We start from the raw sequence: 21,717 nt of genomic DNA on the forward strand, positions 1-21,717 counted from the left end.
CTCTGACCCCTACAACTGACTGGCATATTTAAACATTTACGAGATGAACGAAGGCGGTAGGCTATTATACGACAAGATCCCTCTGGTCAGGCGGCCAAGACTCTGGATACCTTGTTTTGTCCATTCAACTACTCTAAAGGCATAGGAAAGGACTGGCACAGGAAAAGTATTTATGGCTTTGACCTTGTTTTGAGCACCTAGCTCTGACCTCAAGACTTTCTCTAAGCCAGATCTGCAGTAGGTCCAATGTCTGTTTTGAATCTGGACACTCTGGAGCTTCCCTCGAACTTGCATTCCAAGATATGTGTACGCCTGACCATCCACAGGATGCTCAATAACTCCTCTCCCTTGTAATGGGTGACTAGGGTAATGGTTTATATCCTGCCAGGGCAGTTGGGAGCATAAGTTCTGTAAGTCTCTAATACAGATTCTAGTACTTTTTCGGTTTGTGTCCCATCCGGGATTTGAATCCACATTCAGAATAAGGCACCCACCACCAGCACAAAAAGTCAGTGATCTAACCCATTTAAACCAGGAACTGAACTCATCATCAAAGAATCCTGACATGCCCTTGGAACACAGCTCAAGGCAATGAATTATGGAGCCTGAGATGACTAAGTGTCCTTGAAATGAAATGTCATGTGTGGCTGCTAGTGTTTTCCCGAGGATACATAAAGGGCAGGGAGATAAAATTTCAAAAAAGTGGCAGCCCTATTCCAAAAGGGGCATACAATGACAGATTTCCAGGTATCAAGTAATCCACATATATGATTCTTAAAGGCTCTATAGCATTGTTATTTTCAACATAAACAAGCTTCAACATAAAAAAAACAACCAAGCGTTGATATCAGTTAGTGTATTCTTTCTACAAAATACATAAGAGAACACCTTGAAAGAACTCAGTCCCAAATACTCCTGTTCTTCCTGGACCGGAAGTTTGTTACAACTTTGTCAGAAGGGCAAGAAGCCTTAGAAAAAGGTCAAGGTGCAAAATAAGGGGTATCCTGGGGAAACACTACCCGCTGTGTAGATGTGTACACGTAGAATGTCTAAAATAGGCAGATGTGTATATGATCATGAAAACCATACCCAGAGGGTCACTGGATCTGAAAATTAAGGTGAAGTAAACATACACAACCATGTAAAATGACATGACTGAAGTCACAATGACTTTATTTGATTATCTCAGAATCTGTATTTGTAAATAAGTACACAACATGACCTTGTGACGATGTATCCTGATTATTGTCATCAAGAGGATTCAAATTGCACATTTCCCCAAACTTGGACACACACTGTACTACATTGTGAAGCAAATGAAATACCATTAACACTGGTCCATGTTATGACAGTGTGTGATCTTCATACACTGACTGAGATCACACCAAGACACTGAAAACGTCACCAATATGGTATCTACAATAACTTGTTCAACAATACAAATGTGAAATATTCTTGCTTCTGACTTAGTTCATCACACAAGCCCTCCAAAGACATCACATGGAGCAAAGTTTGTTTCACATATTCAGTGGTTTCTACACATTATGTTGTATATGCTGGTTTCCATACACAATGTACCTTCTACACTTCAATAGGGTTGAATATGTCCGACCTCAGTGCAGTGAAATCAGGTTTTTTAACTATTGTTCTTAACAGTGTAAATGTTTTATACGGTGATGTTATAAACTTACAACATACTCAGGAGTCTCAACACAATGTTCCAGGGACTTCAGATAATTTCAGGATTTTATCTATACAAGTTCTGGCAACACTGTAATTGGAATGTCTCTTGTAGGGACTGAAGTGTAATTTGCATTGCATTTCAGTGGACAGTACTTGTAAGGTTATTGGCTTTGTCTCTGGGGTAGCCACTGACAAACGACAACAATTTCCACAATGAATTTCATATATCCCAGCCAGAGATATGGGAAGTCTGTTTGCAACTTACCATTGTTAAATGACATTGTGATGTCATTCCCTTGTCTGCTCTCGCCATTTCTTTTCAGGAATGGAGAGGTGTGTACCAGTTTCAAATTTAAGACTTTGTTTTGTCATTTTGACGTTCAATTTTGATAAAAGAAATAATCCAAAACTGTGAATATAATTTAAGTCAGGCAATATGCTTGTAACTTTCCATTCCTTAAATATAATTTGCCCCAGCCTCCGGAACTGAGAATTACTTGGACATTACCTCTACTTAATGTACAGAGTTCAGTCTTGTTATGTTCTGTGACACAAAATGTGAGGATACAGCCCATGCACGTTGAAAGAGATGAATGAAGAGATCAGAGAGTCTAGTTTGCTTACTTAGTGGACACATGTCATCTGATCCACATTTTGCAGATTGAATTCATGGTGATATCACTGAATTGCTTGTACCAAACGAAAGTTTAAAGATTGTGTCCCAAGGTCAGAATATCACATAATTCAGCATCAAACAACACTGACTGACTGACTGAGTCTGGTTTTAAGCTGCTTTTCAAAAAAATCCAGCGACATCATGACGAGGGACACCAGAAATGGGCTTCAGACATTGTACCCATGTGGGGATTCAAATCTGGGTCTTTGCCATGGCGAGACAACGTTTTAACCACTGGGCTACCACCGACACCCCCATCAAACAACAAAGAAACTTGACAAAATAAGATTTCATTGTATATGATTGTATATCTTCATAAAGGACGGGTACCACCGTGTACCCAGACCAACAAAGTACTGGCAAAGACAGTTGGAGTATGGACTACCCAAGGACATATTGTTCTGGTTGACTGTTTTCCTGACATGGCCTACATTGAGGGACAAGGTCATCATGTTGCAGAGAGGGCTTTCATTCGCTTCTTGATCTCTTCTTTCCGATGCTTCAGTTGCTCCATCCTGATCTTGTTCATTTCCAGCCTGTTCTCCAGGCTCTGCAACAGCGGCCCTCCCATCACGTCCATGATATGGCACTCAGACTTGGTGTACACTAAAACATTGAAGTTGTACACTGAAAAACAGACTACAAACAGTACAACACTGAGCATGTACACTGAAACACTGAACTTAACACTAAAATACTGAAGCTGTACAGTGAAGCACTTATACAGATTCACACAGAAACAAAGGGACTGACACAGAAACTAGGGGATTTACATGGAAACAAGGGGTTTTGCACTGAAACAAGGGGATTTGCTCAGAAACAATGGGATTTACATGGAAACAAGGAGTTGGCACTGAATCAAGGGGTTTTATATGGAAACATTAAGATATGCACTGAAACAATGTATTTACACTGAAACAAGGAGATTTACACAGAAAGAAGGTGATTTATACTGAAAAAAAGGACTTATACTGCAACAAGGGGGTTCACGGAAAAAGAAGTGCTTTTACACAGAAGCAAGGGGATTTAAACAGAAAGAAGAGGATTTATATGGAAACAAGGAGCTTTATACAGAAACATACTTTACTGTTTATGGAATGGCCAAAGAGATAAACTAAACAAGAAACTGTAATGATGATTATGATGAAGGAATGCTCGGAATGATAGATATCAACCCACTTGTCACATCCTGTCACATCCTGTCACATCCTGTCACATCCTTAAAATTGTCGTATCTCCAAACATATATTAAAATAATAAACATATAGAAAACTTTGCTGTAGATAATATATTTAAACTTGGCACTAATATCAATACATTTGTTTCATTGGTAAACCCTTTTGGGCTAAAGATACTAGAATCTTGGAACGTTTACTACAGATTGGATAAATGTGAGGGAAACAAAGTAGATGGTATTTTACCACCAATTTACTCATTCAAATTTCATGTTTAAGTCATCGTATTCAAAAGGACTCGGAACAAATAGATATATATGTGATTCCAAAGATACAATGTTTTTCACACAATTAAAAAACAAATATGGCTTGAATGACACATTACTACACTAATATAACATGCTATAAAATATTCCACTCCAAAGGAAAAAAATTATTTCTAATGGAGATTTCATTGCAGAAAATATCAATATTTCACAACTCATAAGTAAAATGTTATAATATTCTAAAGCTTGCTGGTACTTTTGTGATACTTTGATAAAGGAAGACAGTCTACCACAGGTCTGTGCAAAATGGGAAACCCAATTCCCAGAAGAAATGAACTGGATATATATTCCCTAAATTTAGACAATGTTCTAATAATGTTGAATTGATCGATTTTCAATACAAATTCATTCACAAGAAAATTTACACTAAACATGAATTATTATATATGAAAATTGTTGATGATGATAAAGATACGTTCAGTATGCAAGAAAGAGAAACCAAAGAACATGTGCATTATTACGGCTAACATACCAAAAACTTCTGGTTTCACTTCGAAGTTTTTTTGAAAGACAAGATACAAAACTTTGTCCTAACTAAGGCCACACAATTATTTTTGACTGAGATTACACAGATTATCTAATAAATCAAGATACCAAACTTTGTTTTAACTAAGGCCACACAATTATTTTTGACTGAGATTACACAGATTATCAAATAAATCATATCATTCTTCAAGCCAAGAAATACACAAATAATATCAACATAAAATAATTATTCTTATATATTTTGGAAATTCAAGAAATCTCTCAAAGAGACAATGAAAATAGAAAGATATACTGCAACAGAGAACAATATAAAGATATATTTGAGCAAAAATGGAGACCACTGCTGGGTATGCTTGAATAGCTCCAGTCTCAGTGGATTTTCTGCATAAATACATGCGAAAATACATCTGCCATTTTGATATGTGACATTATAATGTATCTGCATTGAATCAAAACCTGAACTAAACATGCTTCAATGGTTCCAGTCTCAAATGCAAAAATGTATTTGACATTTAGATACTTGACATTAAAGATATGTAGATTGAGCCAATGCGAAACCAATAGCTCCAGTCTCAGTGGATTTTCTGCATAAATACATGCGAAAATACATCTGCCATTTTGATATGTGACATTATAATGTATCTGCATTGCTTCAATGGTTCCAGTCTCAAATGCAAAAATGTATTTGACATTTAGATACTTGACACTAAAGGTATGTAGATTGAGCCAATGCGAAACCAATAGCTCCAGTCTCAGTGGATTTTCTGCATAAATGCAATGTGGTGTATATAAAGATTATATTTGTATATGTATAGTTTTGAACCGAATATGATTTAATAGCTCCAGTCTCTGCATATCTTCTGATGTACCATGTGAAAATGTATTTGATATTTAGATATTTAATAACTACAAGTATCAAGATTGAATCAATGTGGTGTACATAAAGACTTTATTAATGTATGTATACTCCTGAACTGAATACAAATATTTGATTGAAAAATCAAAACAAAAAGCAACAAGATTTTACACTGAAGCCAAATGCAATCAGAATTGAAAGTCAACCTTTTCATCTTTTCCAATTTACAACAAACATATGTTACATACAAAGTTTGCTAGTATTACTTAGCCATCTGGGGAGTAAATCAATATATCCCACCAGCAACTGATTCAGCTCTGTACTGCCAGCTGCCTTCAGACTGTGAGCATCACGGTGAGTGCTCTCCTACACCTTACTGTCCTATATTCCTGTCCACCGGCCTCTACTTTTGCACATTTGAACAGCTTAATATTTCTTTCAGTTATACTTGACATGAAACTCTTTGATCTTTTGGAGAGGTACTAGAGCAAATGCTAAGTTTGAGGAAAGACGTTTAATCTTTGTAGTGGATGTGGATGAACATTGGAGAAACCTATGTTTTTCGTATTAGGGATTTCAGTACCTCTGACACAGGTAGATGAAATTCTTATGTCAGGGTGAACTGCATTGATTTGGTTCAATTCACTTCATGCTAAATATGCCGACTCGGAGAATTAAATGAAAGCTGATGTTTTTACTTGTGTGAAGAATCTAAATAAAAATGATCGAATCGCATGTCCAATTTCAAAATTCAAATCAAAGGCTGGATGAATCGTTCAGGGTTGGACTTGTGTACCCAGAGGACTAGTCTGTCTCACAGTTCCTAACACACATTTACCTCTAGTCTCAGGATATTCGGCAATGCAGTCCTCAAAGAATAAAGTCTAGATTTTCTCGAGTTGTGAATCTCACTGGGGCTCAGGCGGAGGGGTAGCTGAGTAGTTAAAGCATTTATTTGTCACGCTGAAGGCATGGGTTCACTTTCTAACATGAGCACAGTGCGCGAACAACACTGTAATCTTTAACAGTGAGTTGGCAAAAACTATGTTGATACACACATTGTAATTAAATTGATCTGATCATATGAACACTGAACAAAAGCTTTCTCAGGAACCATAAATACAAAAAAGGGTAAAATATGTTTTTCAGTTGTGTGTTGTGATCTCGAACCATCGGTTCACATGTCCACAAGTCATTGTCATTAATTTGACAGGATAATTTTCGAAAGATCAACTTAACTTTCCCTCATTCAATTTTACAGTTTCATAAAGAAGGCCTCCGAACCGTGAATAACTGTATAAGGTATGAATTTATGACAAACTTGGTTGTATATGTGTCGTAGTTTTGCACACTTCTGGTGCAGACACTATTTATAAACCTTGGGAATCTATGGTATCAGTGAAACCATGTCAAAATGGACGACGATTTCATTTCGGTATCACAAGAATTAAGGAATGAATTTACAATTGTAACTACCACTGACATAACATGATTTGCGTGCAGAACACACAGTTAGAAAATATTGTGCGTGAAATGTAGATTTAACGAGAATACAGGAATATCATTTTCCTTTTCCAACCCAAAAAGATTGGTCTTGAAAAATACATAAAACTATGCATATATTTATTTCATTTTTCACTACGGTTGGTCACACGATTGTAACTGCCTGACACTTGTTAATAATAATTTCACAACGTTTAATTTAACTTTATTTTGCTAACAGTCATGATCTTGAAAAACAGAAAATATAGTAGATTGGGATGTGTTTTCATTTGTATTTGTTATCAAGAATGCGTTCCGATTCCAGTCTTATGGCGGTGGTCTGTAAATAATGTAATCTGGCCCAGACAATCCAATGACACGTCAACAAACATGTTCTTTCATTATGCAGCATACTCATGATAATGTATTACTATAATTAAATCAATGGAAGTAGTCTTGGAGTTCACTTCTGGCAAACAAGGACAAGACCTAACAATTGCCCCGTATTCATATGTATCAGTGCTGGCTGCAGATGCATGCCACTGTAAACGAACGGGCCCCAGGTTGTCCGAATATTACCGACTGGCTACACTGACCACATGAGTGTGTTATGAGCAAGGTGTGTGCAGCTATGTGTGGAACCAATTTCATCATCATGCACTGCATGTGCACTAGTCTACATCAGCTCTATCTTTCACAAACCAAAGAGATTGCTCATTGCTGTGGACCACCTACTTCTTACAAACACATTCTCTGTGCTGAACAGCTTATCATTGTCTGTGAGTATATCAAGAGCCAGGCACCATGAAGCAGGATCAATATGAAACAAATACTACCACCCTATGATGCCATGATAACTGGGGTATTGTTACACATCCATAACCACAGTTGAGTCATCAGGGGAAGATATCTGCGCATTGTGTAGACTGTACCTAGGGTAGCATATCAGTGAATTGTGTAGACTGTACCTAGGGTAGCATATCAGTGAATTGTGTAGACTGTACCTAGGGTAGCATATCAGTGAATTGTGTAGACTAACTAGGGTAAGATATCAGCACATTCGTGTAGTCTACTTAGGGTAAGAAATCAGTGCATCACGTAGACTGTAACTAGGATAAGGTATCAGTGCATGTCTGTAACTTGGACCAGATAACAGCAATTCACGTAGACTAACCAGGGTAAGATATCAATGCATTGTGTAGACTGTAACTTGGAAAAGCTACCAGCACATCACAGACAGTAACTTGGAATAGCTACCAGCACATCACAGACAGTAACTTGGAAAAGCTACCAGCACATCACAGACAGTAACTTGGAATAGCTACCAGCACATCACAGACAGTAACTTGGAATAGCTACCAGCACATCACAGACAGTAACTTGGAAAAGCTACCAGCACATCACAGACAATAACTTGGAATAGCTATCAGCACATCACAGACAGTAACTTGGAATAGCTACCAGCACATCACAGACAGTAACTTGGAAAAGCTACCAGCACATCACAGACAGTAACTTGGAATAGCTATCAGCACATCACAGACAGTAACTTGGAATAGCTATCAGCACATCACAGACAGTAACTTGGAATAGCTATCAGCACATCACAGACAGTAACTTGGAATAGCTATCAGCACATCACAGACAGTAACTTGGCTGAGATATAAGTGCATCATATCGACTGTTAATAAGGTAAGATATCAGTGTATTGGGTTGACTGTAAATGGGGTAAGATATCAGCACATCGGGTTGACTGTAAATGGGGTAAGATATCAGCACATCGGGTTGACTGTAAATAGGGTATGATATCAGCACATCGGGTTGACTGTAAATAGGGTATGATATCAGTGCACAGTGTTGACTGTAAATAGGGTATGATATCAGCACATCGGGTTGACTGTAAATAGGGTATGATATCAGTGCACAGTGTTGACTGTAAATAGGGTAAGATATCAGCACATCAGGTTGACTGTAAATACGATAAGATATCAGTCCATTGGCTTGACTGTAAATCTGTAAATAGGGTAAGACATCAGTGCTCTGGGTTGACTCTAGTTTGAATTGTGTAAGACATATGACTGTGATAACATGCACTTATCAACAAGAATTCTAATTACCAGCTGCATTGTGTATTTTGGTGAGAAGGTCAAGGTCATGTTCTTCTGTGTTCTGGTAGGCTTCCTGTTCTTCAAGACTGAGGATCTTGGGCAAATTGACCAGGGATTCCAGACAAGCTCGACCAATGCCAGTACTTGGCACGACGTGAAGTGGGATCTCAATCCTGTCATAGCTGCAACAACAACAAAAAACAACACAATAGTATGACTAACATGGAAACTGTACTGCCATTGAGATCATATTACAAATATTCAGAGGAGCTATTAGTTACAATGTTAATTCATAAATAATGAAAGGTAGCTGTCATGTGATTAAACAATGTCACAAAATGAAACATGTTGCAATTTTATGGTTGAGTATGATCGAAAAAAAACTGATACAGCATAATTATTTCATGACGATGAGATATTTGAGGACAGAAACATATTGCTAGAAGGCACCATGTACATAATGCTATACACCGACACCTACAAAGTACTGAAAGACATTTAGTGACTGAGTTTAGTCTTCCACAGCACTGAGCAATATTCCTGAGTTATGACTGCGGTTTGTAAATAATTGAGCCTGAACCTGACGATCCAGTGATCAACAGCATGAGCATCGATGCAACTGGGAATCGATGATGAGTGTTAACTATGCCATCAAGACTGACCACCTGATCCCGTAAGTCGCCTCTCACGACAAGTATCGGTTAATGAAGATCAGTTCTGGCCCATATCTTCACAGGTGGAAAACATTTCGAAAATACTTGAAAATCTAAGATTGCTGTTAAACAGTTTCTGTTGTCACTCAAAAGTATTATTACATAATGGAATGGTATCACATGTACTGTGACATCAACAAAGTGATTCCATATATTGAACAGTCAGCCTTGATACTGTATATTGCAGCAAACACTGTTACTCCACTATCTATAGTTACAAATGGTTACTTTCTTGAGAACTACAACTGTTGCCATGGATACTTACTCAAGGGGACCATAGTCTCCACCTCGACTCACACTCTGGAAGCTGGTCACCTGAACTCGGTTTTGCTGGAAAACAATTTAGGTATGATACCCTGTTCAGACGTAACACCAGAAGGGAGATCAAGCTTGAAGAAATTATAATACTTTTCTTCGAATAGCTACTGCAGGTAGTTTGTGTGTTCACATTGGTGTGTTCTCATTCAATGAGCTTGGGGATGACTTTACCAACACAAAGTGACATCAATCATCATTCATCAATTAACTGCAGATATTCCACATCAGTAAAATGGCTGTGACCACTGCAATCAGTATTATTCCAATTTTACAGAAAAATAAGTGTTTATGATTGGCTGACAATACTAGTCTGGACTAAAGCCAGTCTAAGAAAACTTAGTCTCACTATTACTCGTTAAACTCCTCTACTGAGTCTAACAAATGTTAGTAGGAGGTCGCATTAGGTAACCTTTGAGGAGCCTTTGAGACTTCCGAACAGCTTTCACCAGCCAGACAATGGTTACTGTTTCGGGTTTGGCAGCACTTACAAAGTTTCTTCAATCACTGACATTGACCCCTCAACAAACAAAAATCTGCATAAAACACTGATATTTGACCTGCAGCACAGGAAGCGATCATCTGGATTCATTCAGGTACAAACCTGTTCAAGGCAAATATTCAAAATGCATGTGCAAATGTCCACTTTGGTAAGCTGTGTTGTGATTGGTCAGTCTCAAATGTAACCTGACACGAACTCCTACTGGGGTTTGTTGTGAGGGGGGTTTAACGAATAATACTGAGACTAAACTTACTTAGACTGGACTAAAGGAAGTGTAATTGTGCTAACCCATTCAGATACCATGTCCCAGTTTCCCGTAGAGACTCCATTCTCGACCTAACACATACCTTGAGTCAGTCAGGTCTCGTTTAATCTCACGTCAAGTTTTAACATGCCAGGTTTTAACGTGACGTACCAAATTGTGTTAAGCCAGTGTTTGCCCTGATGCAGAAAACCTACATATTTGATGCCCAAATTATCTCAAATACGCATTGAATTAAAACCTTGCATCATTGTTGACACAATGCTACAGGGCTTTAAGTTCTAATAATCTAACCTTGAAATTTGCTGTTGATTAAAACTGCTTATTGTTTGCCAGTTAACTGCTCAGTGCTGATTAAATTCCTGACATGCTTTACATTGTTTTTTTATCATTATTAAACAATCACAGCTGATCTCTTGATGACAGTTTCATACTGAAGTTGACTCCCCAAAAGCACGTCTATGACTCCCTCTCAATAGTCTCATGACTCCTAAATTTTCATGTCTCGGGCAAAAACTGTTAAGCACACACAAATATAGAGAATGGATGCAAAAAAACAAAATTACACAACAGGAGGTACATAAAAAAGACCTACATGATTAGTACAGAGTAGTAGCTGTGCTTGTTATTTCATCAATCAGTCATGACCACTGTAAACATGATCACTGATTCATTCAAGGCTCTGAAGTAATTATCTGAACACACACTACACAATATCAATACTTTTTATAGCTAAAATGGATAGAATTATCATTAAAACGGCCGAACGTTATCAGAAATGAACGGGCCACTGTAACTTACTAATGTCCGCAAAATGCTTGACGATTGGCCATTATCAAGCCCGTTGTTAGGTGACGTCATAAGTAGCTCAGCTGTTGAAGTTAAATCACCTACGGCTCGTTCGAACTTGGGTTCATTATTGACCATATATCTGGCTCACATTCTTCACGTGCCTGTGCCATTATGCATTTTCCTGCGTCCTCCGTTGTTTTGCTGTTGGCAGTAAATGCTTCTAAACCGATGCCGCTGTTTTCATTCTTATGTTTTTAAAAAAAATTCTATTCATTTTAGCTATAATAACGGTAACGCTATTTTTCAGGGCATTATCATTTGCAGAAGCCCTCGGTCTTTTCAACTGCCCTCCTTCGTTGGGCAGTTAATGAAAGACCTCAGTCTTCTGCAAATGATAATGCCCTGAAAAATAGCGTTACCCTTACAACAATGCCCTCATATTAACGGCAAGGGGCACATGAAACTTATCAATGGACCCCAACTTTTGTAAGTCTGGGTAAAACCCTGCAAGTGACACAGCATCATCGTGTAACATTTTGGGGGATGATGGAGATTGGGTTGATCTACCCAGTAACCTTCCGTTCTGGTCAACTCCCCATCTGCTTATCCAAGAAAATGCAAGAAAATATGTATGTGTTTGTTCCTAATTTTGGTTGTTTAATTATTTTAATCACAGCCATCAACTTCAGGCCTTTGAAACACTCGTGATGATTTCAGTTCCATGAAAATCACACTGATCGTGAAAAATGTATCTGGACCCATTAGCAGCAGATCCTGCCAATACAAGGGCAGCAATACTTATCAGGAAATTGCCGCTTACTGGACACAACCCAGTCACATAATGTATGAACTGGCACTATGAGACGTGAGGTTGTTTACCTTGGTATTTTTGTCTTCATTAAACACAGAGAAGATGAGGCCGATGAATGCTGGGTCCATCAGCTGGTATGATGCTTGTGTCCTCACATCTGATTGTGACACAATGGAACAGAGTTAGCTGAAGAAGTATGCCCACAATGAGCCAGAAACGTAAATGTTCCAGGATAGTGTGACTTGGGCCATCTTAGTAAAAATATCAAAAAAAAAAAATTATTTTAAGAAATGTGGCAATAAAATACAGAAATGACATTTATTCTTGAGGAGAAGAATTCCAAATGAAATGCCCTTGGTAGGAAATATGGAAAAAAGTATAATCGTTGAAAATTTCTGTGATACTGTTGCTGTTATTTCTGTCAATTCTGAAAAATTGGAATCTTTTACACTCAAGTAATAGCCCCTCTCAGTTAAGATACTTCACAGAAATGTTTCTGTTAACCATCATTTTCTCAGGTGTCCATGGCAACTGGTCACATGACCATCCAATCAGAAGCTGCTATTTTATTCAACCAATAGTCATGATATTCATCTAACATGTAATGTGAAACATTTTGTTTGAACAAAAGCTCTGGCTCTGTAACCATGGTAACAGGTTGTTTCTTACCAACATGAGAAGGCCACACTGTAATGTGTGGGTGAGAGTGATACCACCCCAACACTCGCATCGGCCGCTGCAGCTCTTTGGCCAAGTCCTGTGTATAAAAGAATTATTTGTTGTATGCTTGTTTGAAGATCAATGTATATGACAGCAGTCTGTACTTAACGTCTTCATCTGCCAATCCAGTGATTGACACCATGGCAACAGGTGCTACCAAATCTGAATCAGAATACTTCTTACACTACTGACACAACCTGATCATCCTTTCACATGTCACCAATTAACCTAAACATGTTAAAGGAAGTTATTAAGTCACTATGGTTACCATTACTGTGTTTGGTGCTAACTCGGGTAAATGTAATTCTCTGAATAAATTTGATATTTTATACTTATCCTGACTCATGCTTAATTGCTTATCTCCTCTTCCTGGCAAAGGTAGTGGAACACCTGAAATCCCTTGAAGTTCCCTTCTAAAAGAAGCGGACGTAAAAAATACACTCACCCACGAGTAGCCACCCCTCCTGCACACATGGTCAGCTGATCAGCCATGATAACCACTCTCTCCTTAATAATCGCCTGGGAAGGGAATATAGGAATTCAGCATGTCTGTGAGGTGCAGCTGGGAGGACTTTTGTCATGAGTCAGGATAAGTATAAAATATCAATTTTATTCATATTTTTCCTTATCCTGACTCATGCTTATTGCTTACAGAATCCAACGGAAACAGTGGTGGGTCAGACCACATTGGATTCTGTTGGCTGTCTGCTAATATTACATCCAAATTTTCCCCCCTTTGGGAGTTTGTAACGGTGATAATTCGGTCCTGTTCTTCTAATATTCATTGTAGATACTGGGGGGTCACATCCAGTCGAACTTGTCTTCTGTAAAAGGCTTCGTTGACTGGCACATGATGACATCAAAAGTAACTAGTGTCCTGCTAGTTTCTGATGCAACTAAATGTCATTATACTCCGCAGAGCGTCTGGCTTTACACAAGTCACATGATGAATTGGGTGACTGAACTCAGTGCCTTCAGGGAACTGTTAGTTGCTGAGCAATGACGAGAGGCCCAAACTGATGAATGCCACTGACTTCCTTCATTTCTATGTCTCGTAGGTAATAGTTGGCAAACATCGTGTTTCACTTCCAAAAGGAGCCCTCCATTATAGTTGATTCCCATGTAGCGCTAGAGTAGAGGCTATGGCTCTGCCATCATTTGGGTTGGAGGGTCGCGGAGGTTTCAGTCCTGCTGCTTTATATGCTCTAAGTATAACAGCTCTGATCCATACTGAGATAGTGTTGTGGGATACTTCCATAAGTGTCTCAATAGATATAGGGACAAATAGGCACTTGAAATGTTGTCTTCTAGACTTGGTCTGTCCAATGTATATCTTCAATGCTCTGACTGGACACAATGATAAGTCTTGCATATCATGAGGTCCCAGGATTGAAGACAAGGCCAGTATGCGGACCTGTCTGTCCAGTTGACCCGGCAGTTGATTCTTTGCAATAAAATCCCATCGTAGACCCAGGTGAGCCGTTTCTTGGTGACTTGCATTAAACTTTGTTCGATAAAAGTCTAGAATTTCTGACATTCGTGCAGCTGTAGCCAAGGCAAGTAAAAATAGTGTCTTTTGAGTCAGCAGTTCATTTGAGGTCCGATCGAGCGACTCCAATGCATCACTTGTGAGATGTTGGAGTACGACATTCAGATCCCAAGCTGGAGCTCTAAATCTGCGTTGTTGATCTTCCAACTTGAAGGAGCATAGTAAGGCAAGTCAGCTTGGTCCCCGTTCCCTTGGTGACAACTGAGCTGAGAGCTGCCAAGTATGTAGATAATGTAGAGCCTTTCAGACCTCTGGAATGATGTAGATGGCATACATAATCTGCTATCTGAGGATGAGTTGCCTTAATTGCCGAAAGTCCCTTCTTCCTGGCATATGGCTCAAATCATTGCCACTTGTCATCATATAGTGTGAGAGTGGATATCCGCAGGGCTAAGGTGACTGCTTTCACTGCTCTTGCTGAATATGCTCCGTGTTTTAAACAGGTCTTAATACGGCCCATACATGAAGTCGGAACGCAGATGGTTTGCTGTGCACCTGCTTTTGGCGCGGGTGGATGAGAAGATTCTTCCACTTAGGTAGTTGTAGTACTGGTTGTGCTAAGTCTTCTTTAAGTGTTGGGAGCCAATCTCTCATTGGCCAGTAAGGCCCGACCAAAATCAGTTGTAGCCCTTCGTTTGGCCGACTTTCTCGATGACTTTTGGTAGCTGGAGGGGGAAACGCATACGCATTTAGTCCTTCCCATGGGATGCTGACAGCATCTGCTGCCCAGGCTAAGGGATCTGGTACCGGTGAAACAAACGTTGTTGTCTGTTCGTTGAACCTTGTTGCAAATAGATCTATTTGTGGTGATCAGAATCAGTTTCAACTGATTAGTTGAAACGCTTCCCGATGCAGCATCCATTCTGTTGGAAAAGGACATGTCTGCCATGATGTTGCAGGCTCCTGGTATGTGACATGCTTTTACTTGGAGGTTCAAACTGTCAACTAAGACAAAAAGTTGAAACGTCAGGTGTAGTAGAGATGGTGATCTCGCTGACCCTTGTTTGTTTATGTAGAAAGCCTCTGTTGAGTTGTCCGTGTGGATCGTCAGTAGCTTGTCTCTCAGTGATACTGACCAGTGGTGGATGGCATGAATGACCGCTTTTATTTCCAACTGGTTGATGTGAAGAGCCTGTTCCTCTTTGTTACAGATTGCTACCTCGTTCTCTGCATGAGCTCCCCATCCTTGCAGAGATGCGTCTACACAGAGACGGTTGTTGAACACTGGCTCTAACATATAAGTACCTGTGTAGACATTAGATCAGCGAGTCCACCAAAGCAGAAAGGGCTTTACACTGTCTGGGAGCGGAATCTGATCTCTGTTGTTGAGGTGAAGATTCAAGAAACGTTGTAATGGACACAGCTGCAGTCTTCCTCTTCTGGTCATATTTTGCGCTGATGTTAGGGGACCTAGTAGACACTGCCACTGTCAAAGTGTTAACGGAGAGAGCACAACTTGCTTTATCATTTCTTGAATCTTGACCCACCGTTCCCCCGGGACTACAATCTGATTCAATGTAGGGATGAAACGAATCCCGAGGAATTTGAGATCTTGTTGAGGTTCCAATTCCACCTTTAGGTGACTTACTAACCATCCCAGTTGTGTTAGTAGCCTGAATGAGAAGTCTAACTGTAGTCTGAGTTGACTTTTCATTTGATGCGCTTGTATGGCGTTGTCCAGATAAAAAGCACTGCGCAGCCCCCTGAGGTGTATATAGTTGATGATGGGATTGGTTACCGGAGTAAATAGCCACGGGGCCGAAGATATTCCAAACAGTAGGACCGTCCACTGATAGTGCTGACCATTGAAAAGGAAGCACAGATATTTCCTGGATTCTCTATGAATCGGGATATGTAGGTACACATGCTGGCTAGATAGTCTGCCAGTCGGAAGAGGAATCTTAGTTGAGGCAGATGTATCGTCTTGAAGGGTTCTGGTTTCAATAGAAACTTTTTGTTGAATTCCTTCATCTGGTAAATGAGTCGGAATTTCTGTCTGGAATTCTTCTTTGATACTAAGAAGATTGGGGAGTAAAAGCTGGGCGTCAGACTCTGTGGCTGTATTATTTCTACTGCTCCCTTGTGCAACAGTGTTGATATAGGATTGGTCAACTTGTCTAACTGATTGTCTGCATAGATGATGAGAGTTGGTAGTCTTGTGAGCTGTGTATATTCCAACGGAATCTTGTAGCTGTGTCGCAGAAAATTCATGACGTATTCGTCGTTGAGGATTCCCCAATTCTTCTAGCAGAGTTGAAGACTCCCACTTGAGAAGTCCACCCACTTGAGACAGTTGCACGGGAACGGCTGGGGGTTGAAGATTCCAGTTGTTCCAAACCTGATCTTCAGCATTTACTTCCTCCTCTGTCCCTAGATGAATGGCCTGACATCTGAGGGTCGTCAAAGATGTGTCATTCTTGTAGGGGGACAATCTCTTCCCCATACGATTTCTTCATCGAAGAATGTTGATTCTGCGATGATCTGGAAGACAAGGACTTCCACTTAGACGACTTCGATTTCTTTGACTGTGATGGCCCTGCCTCTGTAGATGGTCTCTTCTGAGTTTTATGAGACGACTTGCCCGACCCTGGACATAACCTCAGAGATACGGCTGACATATCACTGGAATGAATCTAGCAGCAATAAACAAACAGTTACCCGAATTTACCTCACCAGATTTAGACATGGCTAATGTGAGCCAACGTTGCCTGTCTCACGCACATCTGTGAACAGACCGTATGTATAAAGTAAATTCTGATTCAGATAAATTTATACAAAATTTACGAGTATCAGAAGAACATAGGGGCTTACAACCGACAGCTGTAATCTACACTGTAGACACAATTTCATCAACTGAGATTAAGTCTCAGAGGATGAAATACATGTTAAATAAAGACACAATAATCACAAAATTGTTAATAATGATGCATATACAAAAACCATATACCGCATACAACACAAATTTAGTTAAAGGACCAAAAGAATGAAAAACTTATTGCTGTATTCAGGACCCAAGGTGCCTCCAGCCGCCCTCTTCAGGCGATAGGGAGAGAGTGATTATCATGGCCGATCAGCTGACCATGTGCACAGGAGGGGAGGCTACTCGTGGGTGAGTGAATTTTTTACATCCGTTCCTTTTAGAAGGGAACTTCAAGAGATTTAAGGGTTTCCACTAACTTCGCCAGGAAGAAGAGATAAGCAATTAAGCATGAGTCAGGAAAAGGAAACATTTACAGACTATTTCAACACAAATATAATTTGAGAATTTTTTGTGGTACTGTGAAACAATTTCGGAGATAACGTATATGCATTCAACAGTATCTTCCTTAAGATCATCTGCAGGCTAACTTCCTCAAGCCAGGCATACCAATACAACCATATGTTTGAGCTGCACTTTCTCAGCGTGTGCAGAGTTTGTACCAAGTGGCGACACATCACGACTGTTGCTATTTCTCAGACCTACTACATCAATGTACCTCTGCTTTGGTTGAAGCGTCAGACAGCTGTTCTGGCGATATTTCCACTCTGTCAGCCTGCTTGTCCGATCTCCTTAACATGATGACTGCAGAGACATGGGACACTTTCCTCTCATCGACCTAGAACAGACATTTTGACTAGTCAAATCTTCACCCTGACTTCACTCCCAAACCAGCTGAATCAAGGAACTGTACATTCTGTTACTTCAGCACACAACTTGCAGAAGTTAAATTACATGTATTTGAACATTCAAAAGTTTAAGCTCAATCTATTCACAATTGTGGTGTGACATTACTACTAAACATGACATACAGGTGTCTTTCAACAACAAAAGTGCGGTTGAAGCCTGCTCTTTGGGGTGTCTGACATTCCCTTTTTGAAATGACGAAAAAGCCAGGCTACTGCAAGGACCAAAAGGGATACTAGGAATTTTTTTTAGGTGGGCCCCTTTTACATTTGGGTGTTTGAAGTTTTTAACTAAATATGTTTATTTAATTTGTATGTTCATAAACTATTTTAATAATGTCGCAGTTTTTGCTGAGGCATGATCAGTTGAAAACCAAAAGTTACCAAATGAAAGATTCTCAGAAACATGCTTTCATTGGCTGAACTCATTACAACAGCCATTCGGGGATATTATTGCATGTGGATTAAAACTGGTTCACTCAATGGTCTTTTGTGCAACTGTGACGCATATTCAAACCAGCGATGTACCTCTTCTACTTCTTTTTATGGTAATAAAGGATGTGTGAAACAAGAAGATGTTGTGTGGTGATGTGAGAAGGTGATACACTACAATCACATCCAGGGTTTTCAGGCAAGTAGTGAAACACAGAAAGTGTTGTTTGCCATTTGGGGGATAAGATAGACATGATAGAGATGGTGGTAAACACTAGCCCTGAAACAAGTAACCCTAAGGATAAAAAAAATAAAATTGAGAGATCTGTTAAGTGAGAACCAGAGCTGGTAAATAGCGCCAGTCAGCTCTACAGAGACTAAACTGCACTGATGTGTGTTATTGAAATGCCATTTTGGCTGTCATTGTTGACCACAATAAAATCTGTAGGATCATTCACCAGGCAAATAGTTTCTGTAGGGACTCCTGAATGTGACATTGTCTCCCTGGCAGAGGCAAAAATCAGTATATAAATTCTAATCACCATTACGAGAGTAAAGAGTAGGGGGTGCTGTGGGGCTCAATTTAAAACCATGATATACTCAACAGAAACTCTCAGTTACTTTGATTTAAATTTGGGGACAAGATTTCCTCAAATCATTCATTGTCCCTTCAAGCACAGGTGTAGTAATCTAAACACAGACAAATAGAGTCAACATTTATAGTTAAACATCTAAATGTTCATACGGTCATCATACCAAACACGTTATTCACTACCTATATACATGTAAGAACTTTCAAAATTTAAGAAAAACTGTGCATTTGCTGCTTCCAAGAAACAAAACCATTCACTACAATAACTTTTACTTCACTCAGTGTACATCATATATCATGTATATCATGTATTGTGTAACTCAGAATATGTGCATACTTGAACTCTTCCACAACAATGACCTTTGTAATTAGCTGAATAAATATTGTATGAACCTGGCACAGCTACAAGTGTTGGTGGAACTGTCTACCTGATTGAGGGAAGAGACCTAGTAATAAAAAAACACTTAACAGGAACAAGTTCTGTATTGGAAGGGTAGTAAAACAGATAGTAGTCATAATGGGAATGAACCAACACAAGCTACACTGGATCACTGGCTTAGTTAATTGGTAATTGAGCACCACAGTTAATAAATGTTTGTTTAATGGGTAATTAGCACCGCAGTATGGTGTAAGTGCAAGAAATAAAAAAAACCCCAACATATCATTGCACACTTCTTCCTTTTCCATTGCATGTGGCTCACTATGTCATGCCCTTAACAATCATTTTCACACAGTTTCCAAAGGTCAGGTCCAACTATTAACTCTAAGGATCAAAGGGTTGTTTGAATCTCAAGATGTGTCAGGATGTGTGTGTATGTGGCCTATCAGCATGGTCAGTGATACAGCAAGAGAATGGTTGTGCTATGATGTGATAATTCTCCGATTCAGGCAGGCACTACTGGCAACCTGGTTCAGTACATCCCCTGAAGGCATACTAAAGCCCGTTTGGGAACTAAAACCACGATTGGGAAAAGAAAACCGACCACAAAACGCATATAAGAAAATGTTTTTTAACCATTCAAGGTCAGTTCACATCAGCGTATTATGGTGAATGGTTCCAAATGTCAACGAAACTCAGTACTAGGTTATGGTTACATCCAAGTTTCCAAATAATACCGCATTTAGGGGACTACCCCCTAGGGCCCGGTGGATGTACGACTGTGACGGGTACACAGCATTCTATCACCCGTATCTTCTTCGACGTTTCATGTAAATCAGACACAGATTAAACACACATCTTCAAGTGAAACTTTACACCAGACACAATGTTGTCTTTCAAACGGGTGCAGGCTAAAACGTCACCACAGCAAAACGGCACCTGGCGAAAACGTCACCGTTTGGACAGAACAGAGCCTTCCCTTGGCGAAAACGGCTACAAGTGTTATGGCGAAAACGTCACCATATGCAATTTTAAAAAGGACGAACATTGATATGAAGACTTTATTGTATTGTGAACTTTGGATAAACATTTAGTGTTTTGTAACTAGACTTTGTGAAATAAAAACATATATATTAGGTAAGTAGACGTTATTGGTTTGTGAACTTTGGATGAACATTGATATGATCACTTTAGTGTTTCGTAAATAGACTTTGTGAAAACATATATATTACCTAAATATAAGTATTATATTAAACAATAAAGTCAACATAATAAAAACGTCAATATAACAATGATATATGGTGACGTTTTAGCCCTTTAATCAGTAGCCGTTTTCGCCAATTTGGTGCCGTTTTCACCAAACGATTTTGGTGCCGTTCTGCTGTGGTGCCGTTTTAGCTATAACCCCTTCAAACATGTATACTATGTCTTCCAAGTGACATAACTCACCTCTCCAATAAGCAGGCCCATGACTTCTTCCCTCTCGGTTGACAGGGCATGCGTCAGGCACACAAGATACGCGTCAGCCTCAAGATGTACACACGACACCGCCATCGCTGTACTGTTTGGTCAAATGTTAACGATCCAACACCAAAAGTGGACTAATGTAACGCTAAACATTACACTAACAACACTTATAACATTGATAATGGTTTGTTCAGCCACTACCGGAAATAGAAATATACGGAAATCACAGCAGTTGGTGCGAACAAAAAGCTGTATCGATATCCGAAATACTGCTTCATATATCTTATCACGTACCCACTATTTTAGAATTTGACAGCGGTGCCTTTACATGAATTACATATCTCTTTATGAAAATAAGTTGATAAACTCCATCGTTACATTCATAAAGTAACTATATGGAAAGTTTTCGTATTTGTGTGCCATTGCGAATTTTATAGTCACGAGTATGTTATCGACCTCCAAACAGAAAAGAGTTGTCAAACGTGTGTCTACTCACAAGAAATGGGTAGGTAAACAATGTACTGTGGGTACTGTGTAATTTATTTGTAGATGCCGTATGTGTTGCACCCATTGAATGTGTATGCATTTGGCGTATCGCTCGAACCGATATGTGTATGGATTTTTTTGTGTGTGGCAGATCGAAAAGCAGGATTCTTGCTACCGATCGGTGATTTATTGATTGATTTTTCCCATTCACCATGTTCACCAGTTCACGTGTCATGGTTCAA

General features: G+C 39.3%; 1 protein-coding gene across 1 annotated transcript; it reads right to left on the reverse strand.

The window, feature by feature from the left end:
• Positions 1-844: 844 nt before the first annotated feature.
• On the reverse strand, positions 845-21,244 carry LOC137281914 (lys-63-specific deubiquitinase BRCC36-like). Its single transcript, XM_067813634.1, has 7 exons — positions 20,972-21,244; positions 17,933-18,052; positions 12,857-12,944; positions 12,256-12,344; positions 9,771-9,835; positions 8,802-8,974; positions 845-2,965 (listed from the first exon to the last, which is right to left on the reverse strand). The coding sequence occupies exons 1-7, from the start codon at positions 21,074-21,076 to the stop codon at positions 2,808-2,810; spliced, it is 798 nt and encodes a 265-aa protein (XP_067669735.1). The 5' UTR covers positions 21,077-21,244; the 3' UTR covers positions 845-2,807.
• Between the last annotated feature and the right edge of the window lie 473 nt (positions 21,245-21,717).

The sequence above is a fragment of the Haliotis asinina genome, chromosome 4, assembly GCF_037392515.1.
Source record: "Haliotis asinina isolate JCU_RB_2024 chromosome 4, JCU_Hal_asi_v2, whole genome shotgun sequence".
Lineage (NCBI taxonomy): Eukaryota > Metazoa > Mollusca > Gastropoda > Lepetellida > Haliotidae > Haliotis > Haliotis asinina.